At 42.4% G+C, this 13,249-nt stretch overlaps 1 protein-coding gene across 3 annotated transcripts in view; it reads left to right on the top strand.

Annotated features, from left to right (window-relative positions):
- Positions 1-13,249, top strand: part of LOC142214296 (NACHT, LRR and PYD domains-containing protein 12-like) — a 398,233-nt gene that overhangs the window by 314,994 nt on the left and 69,990 nt on the right. For 2 of the 3 annotated variants that reach the window (XM_075283206.1, XM_075283205.1), the window contains exon 6: positions 25-1,726. The exons of the other annotated variant lie outside the window; for it this stretch is intronic. In XM_075283206.1, the coding sequence (XP_075139307.1) occupies positions 25-1,726 (1,702 nt within the window). The remainder of the gene's footprint in view (positions 1-24; positions 1,727-13,249) is intronic. 3 annotated transcript variants of the gene reach the window in all.

The following is a 13,249-nucleotide window of genomic DNA, read 5'->3' as shown; positions in this document are numbered from 1 at the left end:
TTATCTTCACTTTTATTTCTACAGATGTCCAGAAGAGTCACAAAAAATATTTAAATGAAAAAACTAAGAAACTTACAGAGAACATACCTCCAAGATGTAACCAACCAGTGGAAAGTTTCTCCTTCATTACACGTTATGTGAACCTCATCATTGTCTCCACTGATCACTTTAGGGAACGTTCTGAAAATGAGCTCATAGTGATCGGTGTAAAACATGAGAGATTTTTAAAGGAAAAACTTACTGAATTACAGCGCATTCTACCCAACAAGATGTTTCGTTGGTGCCACCGATCCAGACTTGTACCACATATGGTAATGGTGAGCGGAGTGCCCGGTGTAGGGAAGACCACACTGATGCAGAAGTTTGTCTACGACTGGGTGCAGGGCGATCTCTATCAAAGATTCTCTTTTGTCTTTTTCTTCAAATTCCGAGAACTCAATAGACTTAAGGATAAGGTTAGTCTGGAGACCATGATCCTTCATCAGTACCCATATCTGGAGGAGCAGCTGGACAACATCTTACAAGATCCAGAGAAACTTCTCTTTATATTTGATGGATTAGATGAAAGCAATCATACAATGGATTTCACATCACGTCACTTGTGCTCTCATCCTAAACAGCTCGGACATTGTGGTCAGATTGTGGTTAGTTTGGTTAGAAAGTCTCTTCTTAATGGTTGTTCTGTCCTAATGTCCAGTCGCCCAACCAGACTGGCATCAATTGGTTGTAATGTTTTCCAGAGAATAATAGAAATCATTGGGTTTCTGCCAGAAGAACGACAGACTTACTTTGAAAATTTCTTCTCCAATCCTGAACTGTCAGAAAAGGCTTTTACTTATGTGAAGCAGAATGCCACCTTGTACACGTTCTGTTACCTCCCGTCCTACTGCTGGATCATCTGTACTGTATTATCCAGGAGCTTCCAGACAACAAGTAGTGACCAGCAGGTGACATTATTACCCAGAACAGTGACACAACTCTTTGCCATATTTGTCGCCAACATTCTGTCCAATCACAGCCTGGAGAAAAGTGAGGCTCAGAAGATCCTGCAGTCCATCGGATGGATGGCAGAACATGGAGTCATGAACCACAGGATTGTTTTTGAGAAAATAGATCTGTATTCTTTCCATGTGGACAATAAGTCAAAGCTCTTATCAAGTTTTCTTAATGAATCAGAGGAACCTGTGACCTATTCCTTCTTACATCTCACTGTTCAGGAATTCTTCTCTGCCTTGGTCCATTACATTGATTATTCTCCTGAAAAGTTACAGAAATCACTAGAAAAAGCCAAATCTTATCCAGATGGACGTGGTGACATTTTCCTCCGTTTCCTGTGTGGTCTATCAGACGGCACCACCAGGTCAGTACTAACTGGATACCTGGACAAACAAGCAGCTCAGGCCTCTATAGATGTTATCACTTGGCTGAAGAACTTTATTCCTGGAGAACGGAAGCAAATGGAAAGTCTAGTCAAGAAACAACGTCTTCTCGGGACATTCTACTATCTGTTTGAATCTCGGAATGAGGCTCTAGTACTGAAATCATTACAATCATATAGAAGATTGGACCTTTCTGGTGTTCACATGTCAGCTCTAGATTGCACAGTGTTAGCATTTATCATGGAAACCTGCACAAATATAGAAGAACTCGATCTATCTAGATGTTCCTTGGACACTGAAGGACTAGATAGATTTACACCAGCGTTACATAATCTGCAGAATCTGAGGTAAATACTAATTATATTTTATCTATCTGTGATATTAATAGGATTCCATCATTCCAATCTCATTTTTTCTCCCTAACACGTAGGCATAGCCTTAGGAAAGGCTATTCTTCTCCTTCCTTTAGAAATCTTCTCCGGGACGCCGTTCCATAGATATCCCGGTTTTCTTCAGTATGTAAAGGAGTTATTTCACAGCACTGATGGCATCCCCAGTGTTGAGAGAAAACTCTCCAGCGTCTTCTTTTGGAACACTTCCCCATGATGTCTTCTTATGGTTTTAAATTCACACGTGTGCAGTCGACTCTGCCGAGGAGAAAAAATGGGATTCAAATGATTGAATGCCTTTAAGATTGTGGCAAACATCTGATAAACTTATTGTATGATACATCATGTTTGTTATTATGGGTCCTATTATGTAGTAGATGGGCTCAGATTTGTGTGGTGATGTCAGTGAGGACCGGGCTGAGCAGTAGATGGAGGGTCTGGTATATATAAATGCAGATCTACAATATCTCATGTGTTACATTATATACTAGCTGGTACCCGTGACTTCGTCTGCGGTGATTGTAGTAGTGGGTATATACAGGCGTGGGTAAGGTTTTCGTACTGTGTATAAGGTATGGGATAAGAAATGTAACTTTGTATCTTGTTTTTGCTTTAATTCAGAGAATACGTGAGACTTTTGTGTTGAAGTTAATTTGTATTTGAGCTGCTATATATACGGTGGTGAGATACGATTCCGGGAATACCAAATTTATATGGTTTTAGTTATATTTTGACCCCTTAAAAACAAATTCAAAACTGTTAAAAAAATTTTTTTTTGGAAAGTCGCCATATTCCGACAGCCGTAACTTTTTTATACGTGCATGTACGGGGATGTATATGGCGTCTTTTTTTGCGGGACCGGGTGTACTTTGTAGTTCTACCATTTTTGGGAAATGTTATTGCTTTGATCACTTTTTATTCAAATTTTTATCAGAATCAAAACAGTGAAAAAACGGCGGTTTGGCACTTTTGACCATTTTTCCCGCTACGGTGTTTACCGAACAGGAAAAATATTTGCATAGCTTTGTAGAGTGGGCGATTTTGGACGCGGGGATACCTAACATGTATGTGTTTCACAGTTTTTAACTACTTTTATATGTGTTCTAGGGAAAGGGGGGTGATTTGAATTTTTAATCCTTTTTTTTTTGTTGTTGTTAATTTTTTTTTACTTTTTTTAAACTTTTTTTTTGCATCTATTAGACCGCCTAGGGGTATTGACATGGGTGGGCGGTGTCGCGGATTGTCAGAGCGGTGGGGGTTGGCAAACATGGCTGCTCCGGAGCGTTAAAGAGAGCCTCCTGGCGTATCGGTAAGGTGAGGGGCAAAGTGGTAAAGTATATGTATATGTGATTGTGTGGGGTTAGGGGCGAGGCTGTAGAGGGCAATATGAAATTTTGTGGCTTGCTATGGTCCAAAGTGTGTGAGATTGCAGAGATGGTGGTGTGAGTTTGGGTTTTGTGGGGGTCCTGGCACAAACGTATGTGCGCTATTGTGACAAAAAGTAGCCTATTGCGCAATCGGGTGTATTAACTATGTTTGTGGAAACTTTCAGCCAAATCGGTCGAGTGGGTTTTGCGTGATTGACTAACAAACATCCGAACACACAAACACACAAACCCACAAACATCCAAACTCACAAACTTTCACATTTATAATATTAATAGGATCACCATAAAGGACTCTGCAAGAAGAAATGTGTAGAAGGAGCTTTAGAGTAAATTACACATAAATTACATTTTTCTATCTTCTATGCTGATATATAACTGCTTGAAGCCATATCCTGAGGCTGCACTACTGAGGATATGCGATGGGTCCATTAGAAATCAGGTGCAGGGTTCTTATAAAGATCTTGTATCAAATCAACTCAGCATAAAGATCTACAGCCTGACTATCTTGTGTACTGTAGTATGTGAACAGTGAGGAGTGAGGGTCTTTGTATATTTCTGTATTCTCCTTTTATTACTACTTCTAATGACCAGGGTCTGGGGGTCTTTATTCTTGGCATCATTTGTGGTCCCAGTAATCCAGCTCCAGTGTTCAGATTCTTATATATCAGAGAAGGTTCCTTGAGGCCAATCCCCCACAGATAAAACACTGATAACATATCATAGAGCTATATCTTTACATTATGAGTTGAGAAAACACTTATGTTTGAGCAACCAACAAGTAAGTTGTCCTACTAACCGTGTGTAGTCTCTGCAATGTGCTGGACGGGTTCCCACTGAGTCAGGAGCTGCCTGTAATACGAGGATCTGAGACACTGCTCTGGATATAAATCATGCTGAAACATTAATGCAATATTACTAATTATTAATATTAGGTTATTATTTTCTACTTTTGTCACTTCTGTCCCTTTTGAGGTAGGGCTGCAGCTGGTGTCCCGTTGGTGTGAGGTTTGGGTCCCAACCCTTGTTATCAATAAAGTATGGACCTCACACGTCTGAATGCAATCAAAGCACCATTTATTGTGAACAGTAGCGTTATGTAAACGTTTTTGCTCAGAATTGACCTTCATCAGACTCTATATGAAAAGATGAACAGAAAAAATAAAAATACAATCCATTGTGCATTCACAAAAGTGAGAATAATCAAGATTGTGCAAACAAACATTATTTACAGAAATATACAAAATTTGCCATATCAGGAATTTGCATGGTCACGGCGCTAGATATTTCCTCGGCAGAAATCATAGAAGTTGGTACATAAGTTAAGGAGAATCCAGTTCAACATGATATAACCAGATAAAAACATCAAGACCAGTAATCATTTACAATGGTATAAGAAAAATGAATAGTAACGGCAAAGGTGATTGTCGTATGAGTCCTAGTGACCACATGTTACCATAAGCATTGAAATGTCCATTCACTTACAACAATCATAGATTACCACTAGAGATGAGCGAACACCGTTCGATCAAATAGATAGTCTTACAGTTTCTCCACTGCCAGACGAAAACTAAGACCGTGTGATCCCAGTAGCGTTCTGGGCCGCACCCACCACAATTACCTACTGTTACAGCACCACAGGTAGCAGGCTAACTAAGGTAGGAGTTCCCCTTGGAATATACAATTCCTACTAAACTGAATAGATGGCAGATAGCTCCCCAAAATACATCTGTACAGGAACCCTACCTGACTAAGGCAGCTTGCTGCCAAAACTTATGTCTTGCACACACATGCACAATTTAAAATTGAGGCTAGAGCACCGAGCTGCCAAACCTGCCTCCTTAAATGGAGGGAAGGTGGGCCTGATCATCAAGTTCAGGAGTCCAACCCAGGTGCTCATAGGCTAACACTACTGTCAGTCAGCAGACTGACCACGCCCAAAGGCTGCAAGGGAATTAACCCCTGCTATGCTGGACTCCCAGCAACAAGGAGGGAATGTGTTACGTTCGTGTCTATGCCCAGACCCAGAATCTGGACTGCAGACTGCACCGCTAAGGGAACAGGGGAAGGAGACTTTCCCTGACACTACAGTGGATAGCTAGGCCCTGCCTGCGTGTGGTGGTCAGCTGTTCCCAAGCTAGCCTTGGCCCCGACAACTCCTGGCTCTCTAACATGAAGGCCTAGCCGACAGATAGGGCAAGAGCTACAAGAGAGTTAGGGACTGGGGATACTAAGGTGGTCACCCCTACAGAAACCAAGGTGCAGCTGCAGACAAAACAAACAGGATAGGATGTGCTGAACAAGAGACACGCAGCACAACACAATACACAACAAGAGAATGAGGAGAGGGAAAGAGGAGAGGGACAGAGGAGAGGTGAGGAAAGGGTTACACAGCACTGGGGCAAAACAAACTGGAACAGAAACCTCACAAATAACAAGATAGTGCCAGGCAAACAGAGCTGAAGAACAGGGTAGAGTAGAAGTGTGGAGGGACAAACCAGACTCACACACAAGGCAACACTCACACCACTGCCTAGTCAGTTGTAATTCCACAAAACAGTACTCCTCCCAGAGCCACGAATACCAGTTGGTTACAATGAAAACTGGCAACTAGTGAAGCCAGCCCTCCTCCTAATAATGGTAACGACCAACACCTGAGGTTCGATCCAAAGAACCCCAAGTAAATTCTGAAGGCCGATACTCAATGCCCAAACAGATGGCCTAATGGCAAGGAAACCACCAGAAGACCACAGACCATCGGATCAAAAAACCGACCAAACCCCACCTGAAAAACACACAATTTTATACAAGTCTTCAGGTAGTGGCAGAATGACAGTGTGTTACAGTGTGTTTTTTGTCTAGTGTTAGAGGTAATCCTCCATTTTGTATTTATCATCCATTTTGTGTATCTTTTATATATATCTAAGTATGTAACTCTGTGTTGTGGGTAATTAAGACAAGGTGCTTAGGAATGTGGATAATATATCTGTAAGGGAACTGCAATAGGAGCAATATCCCAGTAGCTGCTGGAAACCCTGGGAAGGGGCACATGAGACACTGAGCCCTAAGCTGAAGCCCCCACTGTTCCTTCCTGCTTGCCTAGTCCTATCCTATGTAATAGGCGGCAACTTGGAGACGATCCCTTCCTATATACGTGAAACAAAAATACAGACAAGATAAACAACAAAGGGAGGTCAGCTAGGCAGGCTTCGGTAACAGTCGAGTGATGTAATGTCAAAATCAATATCCAAAAGAGTAGTCAATAGGGAAAGCCAGAGGTCAAGAATCAGAATACAAGAATAAACAGCAAGAGAAAAGCCAGCACGCACAAAGCAATAGCAAGCACCAGTGTGAATGTGAGCCAAGCATAAATAGTAAGGATGAACCCGTCCTGACCTGATAGGAAGGCTGGCTGTCAATTACAGGGCTAAAAAAAACAAAAAAAACAAAAAAAAAACAACTAACTCTAAGAGGAGCAGAGGGAAATGAAGGTGAAGGAGATGGGTGTGGTGGAAAATCAATTATCAAGGTGAAGGAATAGGACAGTGTTCAGACAATGCAAGCAAAAACTGTAAGCAAGTTATCAAACTGCACACGCCTCCTGCGCCGCAGCATGCGAGCAGAGGGTGGCGCAGAGACCAGAACAGGCAGAGATGTTAGAATGTCCTTGTTTAAGCTGTTGCTTCTTATCACAAAGGCTGCATTCCAGAAGTTCTCTGGCATCTAGCATATCTTCTCTTCTATTTTCCTATGAAATATATATATATTTATTTATATACACAGTACAGACCAAAAGTTTGGACACACCTTCTCATTCAAAGAGTTTTCTGTACTTTCCTGACTATGAAAATTGTAGATTCACACTGAAGGCATCAAAACTATGAAGTAACACATGTGGAATTATATACTTACCAAAAAAGTGTGAAACAACTGAAAGTATGTCTTATATTCTTGGTTCTTCAAAGTAGTCAGCTTTTGCTTTGATTCCTACTTTGCACACTCTTGGCATTCTCTTAATGAGCTTCAGGAGGTAGTCGCCGGAAATGGTTTTCACTTCACAGGTGTGCCCTGTCAGGTTTAATAAGTGGGATTTCTTGCCTGGAACCATCAGTTGTTTTGTGCAGAAGTCAGGTGGATACACCGCTGATAGTCCTACTGAATAGACTGTTAGAGTTTGTATTATGGCAAGAAAAAAGCAGCTAAGTAAAGAAAAACGAGTGGCCATCATTACTTTAAGAAAGTCAGTCCGAAAAATTCAGAAAACTTTGAAAGTGTCCTTAAGTGCAGTTGCAAAAACCATCAAGTGCTACAAAGAAACTGGCTCACATGAGGACCGCCCCAGGAAAGGAAGACCAAGAGTTACCTCCGCTGCGGAGGATAAGTTCATCCGAGTCACCAACCTCAGAATTCGCAGGTTATCAGCAGCTCAGATTAGAGAGCAGGTCAATGCCACACAGAGTTCTAGCAGCAGACACATCTCTACAAGAACTGGTAATAGGAGACTTTGTACAGCAGCCGGCCTTCATGGTAAAATAGCTGCTAGAAAACAACTGCTAAGGACAGGCAACAAGCAGAAGAGACTTGTGTGGGCTAAAGAACACAAGGAATGGATATTAGACCAGTGGAATTCTGTGCTTTGGTCTGATGAGTCCAAATTTGAGATCTTTGGTTTCAACAACTGTGTCTTTGTGTGACGCAGAAAAGGTTCCCACCGTGAAGCCTGGAGGAGGAGGTGTGATGGTGTTGGCGTGCTTTGCTGGTGACACTGTTGGGTATTTATTCAAAATTGAAGGCATACTGAACCAGCATGGCTACCACAGCATCTTACAGCAGCATGCTATTCCATCCGGTTTGCATTTAGTTGGACCATCATTTATTTTTCAACAGGACAGTGACCTCAAACACTCCTCCAGGCTGTGTAAGGACTATTTGACCAAGGAGAGTGATGGGGTGCTACACCAGATGACCTGGCCTCCACAGTCACCAGATCTAAACCCAATCGAGATGGTTTGGGGTGATTTGGACGACAGCGTGAAGGCAAAAGGGCCAACAAGTGCTAAGCATCTCTGGAAACTCCTTCAAGACTATTGAAAGACCATTTCCAGTGACTACCTCTTGAAGCTCATCAAGAGAATGCCAAGAGTGTGCAAAGCAGGAATCAAAGCAAAAGGTGGCTACTTTGAAGAACCGAGAATATAAGACAGATTTTCAGTTGCTTCACACTTTTTTGTTAAGTATATAATTCCACATGTGGTAATTCATAGTTCTGATGCCTTCAGTGTGAATCTACAATTGTCATAGTCATGAAAATACAGAAAACTCTTTGAATGAGGTGTGTCCAAACTTTTGGTCTGTACTGTGTGTGTGTATATATATATATATATATATATATATACATATATATATATATATATATATATAATATTATATATAGTGTTGGCCAAAAGTATTGGCACCCCTGCAATTCTGTCAGATAATACTCATTTTCTTCCAGAAAATGATTGCAATCACAAATTCTTTGGTATTATTATCTTCATTTAATTTGTCTTCAATTGAAACCCACAAAAAGAATTGTCAAAAAGCTAAATTGGATATAATTCCACAGCAAACATAAATAATAATAAATAATAATACATTTTATTTATATAGCGCCAACATATTCCGCAGCGCTGTACAATTTATAGGGTTCAGATACAGACATACATAACAAAGAACGTCATTTCACACAATGGGACTGAGGGCCCTGCTCAAAAGAGCTTACAATCTATGAGGTAGAAGGGGTGACACAAGAGGTAGCAGGGGCGGCATTGCTTATACAGTGTTCAGACAATTTTGTGCATTAGGAATTGTGATAGGCTTGTCTGAAAAGATGCATCTTTAGTTTGCGTTTGAAACTGTAGAAATTGGGAGTTAATGTGATTGTCCGGGGTAGAGCATTCCAGAGAAGTGGTGCAGCTCGGGAGAAGTCTTGTATACGAGCATGGGAGGTTCTGATAATAGAGGATGTAAGTGTTAGGTCATTGAGTGAGCGGAGAGCACGGGTTGGGCGGTAAACAGAGATGAGGGAAGAAATGTATGGAGGTGCGGCATTATGGAGAGCCTTGTGGATGAGAGTAATAACTTTATATTTTATTCTATAATGAATAGGCAGCCAATGTAGTGACTGGCACAGACTGGAGGCATCGCTGTAGTGTCTAGCCTGATAGATGAGCCTGGCCGCTGCATTCAGAATAGATTGTAGAGGGGAGAGTTTAGTGAGGGGAAGACCGATTAGTAAGGAATTACAGTAGTCAAGGCGAGAATGAATCAGAGAGACAATAAGTGTCTTTAGTGTATCTCTGGTAAGGAAAGGGTGTATTCTGGAGATGTTTTTGAGGTGGAGGTGACATGAACGTGCGAGTGATTCAATATGAGGGGTGAAGGAAAGGTCTGCGTCAAATATGACCCCAAGGCAGTGGGCATGCTGCCTAGGAGTTATAGTAAGGCCTGAGACTGCAATGGATATATCAGGGACAGATCTGTTAGATGGTGGAAACAGTAGTAGTTCAGTCTTAGAGAGATTTAGTTTCAGATAGAGCGAGGACATGATATTAGAGACAGCAGAAAGACAGTCACTGGTGTTCTGTATGAGTGCAGGGGTGATGTCACGGGAAGATGTGTATAATTGGGTGTCATCAGCATAAAGATGGTACCTGAAGCCAAATCTGGCAATGGTTTGTCCAATGGGGGCTGTGTAGAGAGAAAAGAGCAGGGGGCCGAGGACCGAGCCCTGAGGAACCCCAACAGCAAGGGAAAGAGGGGAGGAAACAGAGCCCGCAAATGATACACTAAAAGTGCGGTCTGAGAGATAAGAGGAGAACCAGGAGAGCGCAGTGTCATTGAGGCCGACTGAGCGGAGCATAGTGAGGAGAAGTTGATGGTCAACAGTGTCAAAAGCTGCAGAGAGGTCCAGAAGAATAAGAAGAGAGAAGTCACCATTGGATTTAGCCTTTAGTAGATCATTAGAGACTTATGTGAGAGCTGTTTCAGTAGAGTGCAGAGCGCGGAAACCAGATTGTAAGGGGTCAAGCAGAGAGTTAGCAGAGAGATAACGGATTAACCGAGAATAAACCAGGCGTTCCAAAAGTTTAGAGATGAAGGGGAGGTTAGAGACGGGTCGATAGTTAGCAGCACAGGATGGGTCCAGGGAGGGTTTTTTCAGTAGCGGGATTATAACAGCATGCTTGAAGGAGGATGGGAAGATTCCAGAAGAGAGAGAGAGGTTAAATATTTTAGTAAGGTAAGTAGTGACAGCAGGGGACAGAGATTGGAGAAGGTGTGAGGGGAAGGGGTCACTACTGCAGGTTGTGGGGCGAGATGAAGAAAGTAGCTGGGAGACTTCCTCTTCTGTGACAGGTTCAAAAGATGAGAATGGACAGTCTAAAGTGCGGCTGGTGAGGGGATCAGTACTATCGTAGGTGTGGGAGTCAATGCCACCTGGGGCTTGGGCAGTAATTTCCTGACGGATCTTATCAATTTTATCATGGAAATACATGGCCAGGTCATCAGCCCTAAGGTCTGTGAATGGCGTCTGCACCTTGGGTGTCAGTAAGGAGTGAAAGGTTTCAAAAAGCCTTTTAGGGTTGCTGGAGAGAGAAGAGATGAGGGCGGTGAAATAGTCTTGTTTGGCGAGGTAAAAGGGGGTGGACAAAAGTATTGGCACTGTTTGAAAAATCATGTGATGCTTCTCTAATTTGTGTAATTAACAACACCTGTTACTTACCTGAGGCACCTAACAGGTGGTGGCAATAACTAAATCTCACTTGAAGCCAGTTGAAATGGATTAAAGTTGACTCAACCTCTGTCGTGTATCCTTGTGTGTACTACATTGAGCATGGAGAAAAGAAAGAAGACCAAAGAACTGTCTGAGGACTTGAGAAGCAAAATTGTGAGGAAGCATGAGCAATCTCAAGGCTACAAGTCCATCTCCAAAGACCTGAATGTTCCTGTGTCTACCATGCGCAGTGTCATCAAGAAGTGTAAAGCCCATGGCCCTGTGGCTAACCTCCCTAGATGTGGACGGAAAAGAAAAATTGACGAGAGATTTCAACGCAAGATTGTACGGATGGTGGATAAAGAATAGAGATGAGCGAACAGTGTTCTATCGAACTCATGTTCGATCGGATATTAGGCTGTTCGGCATGTTTGAATCGAATCGAACACCGCGTGGTAAAGTGCGCCATTACTCGATTCCCCTCCCACCTTCCCTAGCGCCTTTTTTGCTCCAATAACAGCGCAGGGTAGGTGGGACAGGAACTACGACACCGGTGACGTTGAAAAAAGTAGGCAAAACCCATTGGCTGCCGAAAACATGTGACCTCTAATTTAAAAGAACAGCGCCGCCCAGGTTCGCGTCATTCTGAGCTTGCAATTCACCGGGGACGGAGGTTTCCGTCCAGTTAGCTAGGGCTTAGATTCTGGGTAGGCAGGGACAGGCTAGGATAGGAAGGAGAAGACAACCACAACAGCTCTTGTAAGAGCTAAATTCCAGGGAGAATCTTGTCAGTGTAACGTGGCACTGACGGGCTCAATCGCCGCAACCCAGCTTTCCCAGGATCCTGAATGGAATACACTGACAGTGTATTCCCGTATACCCCATATATACACCCCAAATCCCCGTTACAACGGTGTGCCCCCCCCCACCTTCACCTCAGAAATACCCTGCAAGTCCCCTAGCAATAGAATTGGGGCTATATACACCCACTATTTTTGCTACTGCCATATAGTGCCATTGTCTGACTGGGAATTCAAAGAATATATTGGGGTTACATATAACTTCAATTCCAGGGAGAAGCTTGTCAGTGTAACGTGGCACTGACGGGCTCAATCGCCGCAACCCAGCTTTCCCAGCATCCTGAATGGAATACACTGACAGTGTATTCCCGTATACCCTATATATACACCCCAAATCCCCGTTCCAACGGTGTGTGCCCCCCCACCTTCACCCCAGAAATACCCTGCAAGTCCCCTAGCAATAGAATTGGGGCTATATACACCCACTATTTTTGCTACTGCCATATAGTGCCATTGTCTGACTGGGAATTCAAAGAATATATTGGGTTTACAAATACCCTCATTTCTTGCTACTGCCATATAGTGCCATTGTCTGACTGGGAATTCCAGGAATATATTGGGTTTACAAATACCCTCATTTCTTGCTACTGCCATATAGTGCCATTGTCTGACTGGGAATTCCAATAATATATTGGGTTTACAAATACCCTCATTTCTTGCTACTGCCATATAGTGCCAGTTTCTGACTGGGAATTCAAAGAATATATTGGGTTTACAAATACCCTCATTTCTTGCTACTGCTATATAGTGCCTTTGTCTGACTGGGAATTCCAATAATATATTGGGTTTACAAATACCCTCATTTCTTGCTACTGCCATATAGTGCCCTTGTCTGACTGGGAATTCAAAGAATATATTGGGTTTACAAATACCCTCATTTCTTGCTACTGCCATATAGTGCCATTGTCTGACTGGGAATTCCAGGAATATATTGGGTTTACAAATACCCTCATTTCTTGCTACTGCCATATAGTGCCAGTTTCTGACTGGGAATTCAAAGAATATATTGGGTTTACAAATACCCTCATTTCTTGCTACTGCTATATAGTGCCTTTGTCTGACTGGGAATTCAAAGAATATATTGGGTTTACAAATACCCTCATTTCTTGCTACTGCTATATAGTGCCTTTGTCTGACTGGGAATTCCAGGAATATATTGGGTTTACAAATACCCTCATTTCTTGCTACTGCCATATAGTGCCATTGTCTGACTGGGAATTCCAGGAATATATTGGGGTTACAAATACCCTCATTTCTTGCTACTGCTATATAGTGCCATTGTCTGACTGGGAATTCCAGGAATATATTGGGGTTACAAATACCCTCATTTCTTGCTACTGCCATATAGTGCCTTTGTCTGACTGGGAATTCCAATAATATATTGGGTTTACAAATACCCTCATTTCTTGCTACTGCTATATAGTGCCTTTGTCTGACTGGGAATTCAAAGAATATATTGGGTTTACAAATACCCTCATGTCTT

Source organism: Leptodactylus fuscus, chromosome 7 (genome assembly GCF_031893055.1).
Source record: "Leptodactylus fuscus isolate aLepFus1 chromosome 7, aLepFus1.hap2, whole genome shotgun sequence".
In the NCBI taxonomy this organism is placed as follows: Eukaryota; Metazoa; Chordata; class Amphibia; order Anura; family Leptodactylidae; genus Leptodactylus; species Leptodactylus fuscus.
This window is presented reverse-complemented; position numbering and strand designations above follow the sequence as displayed.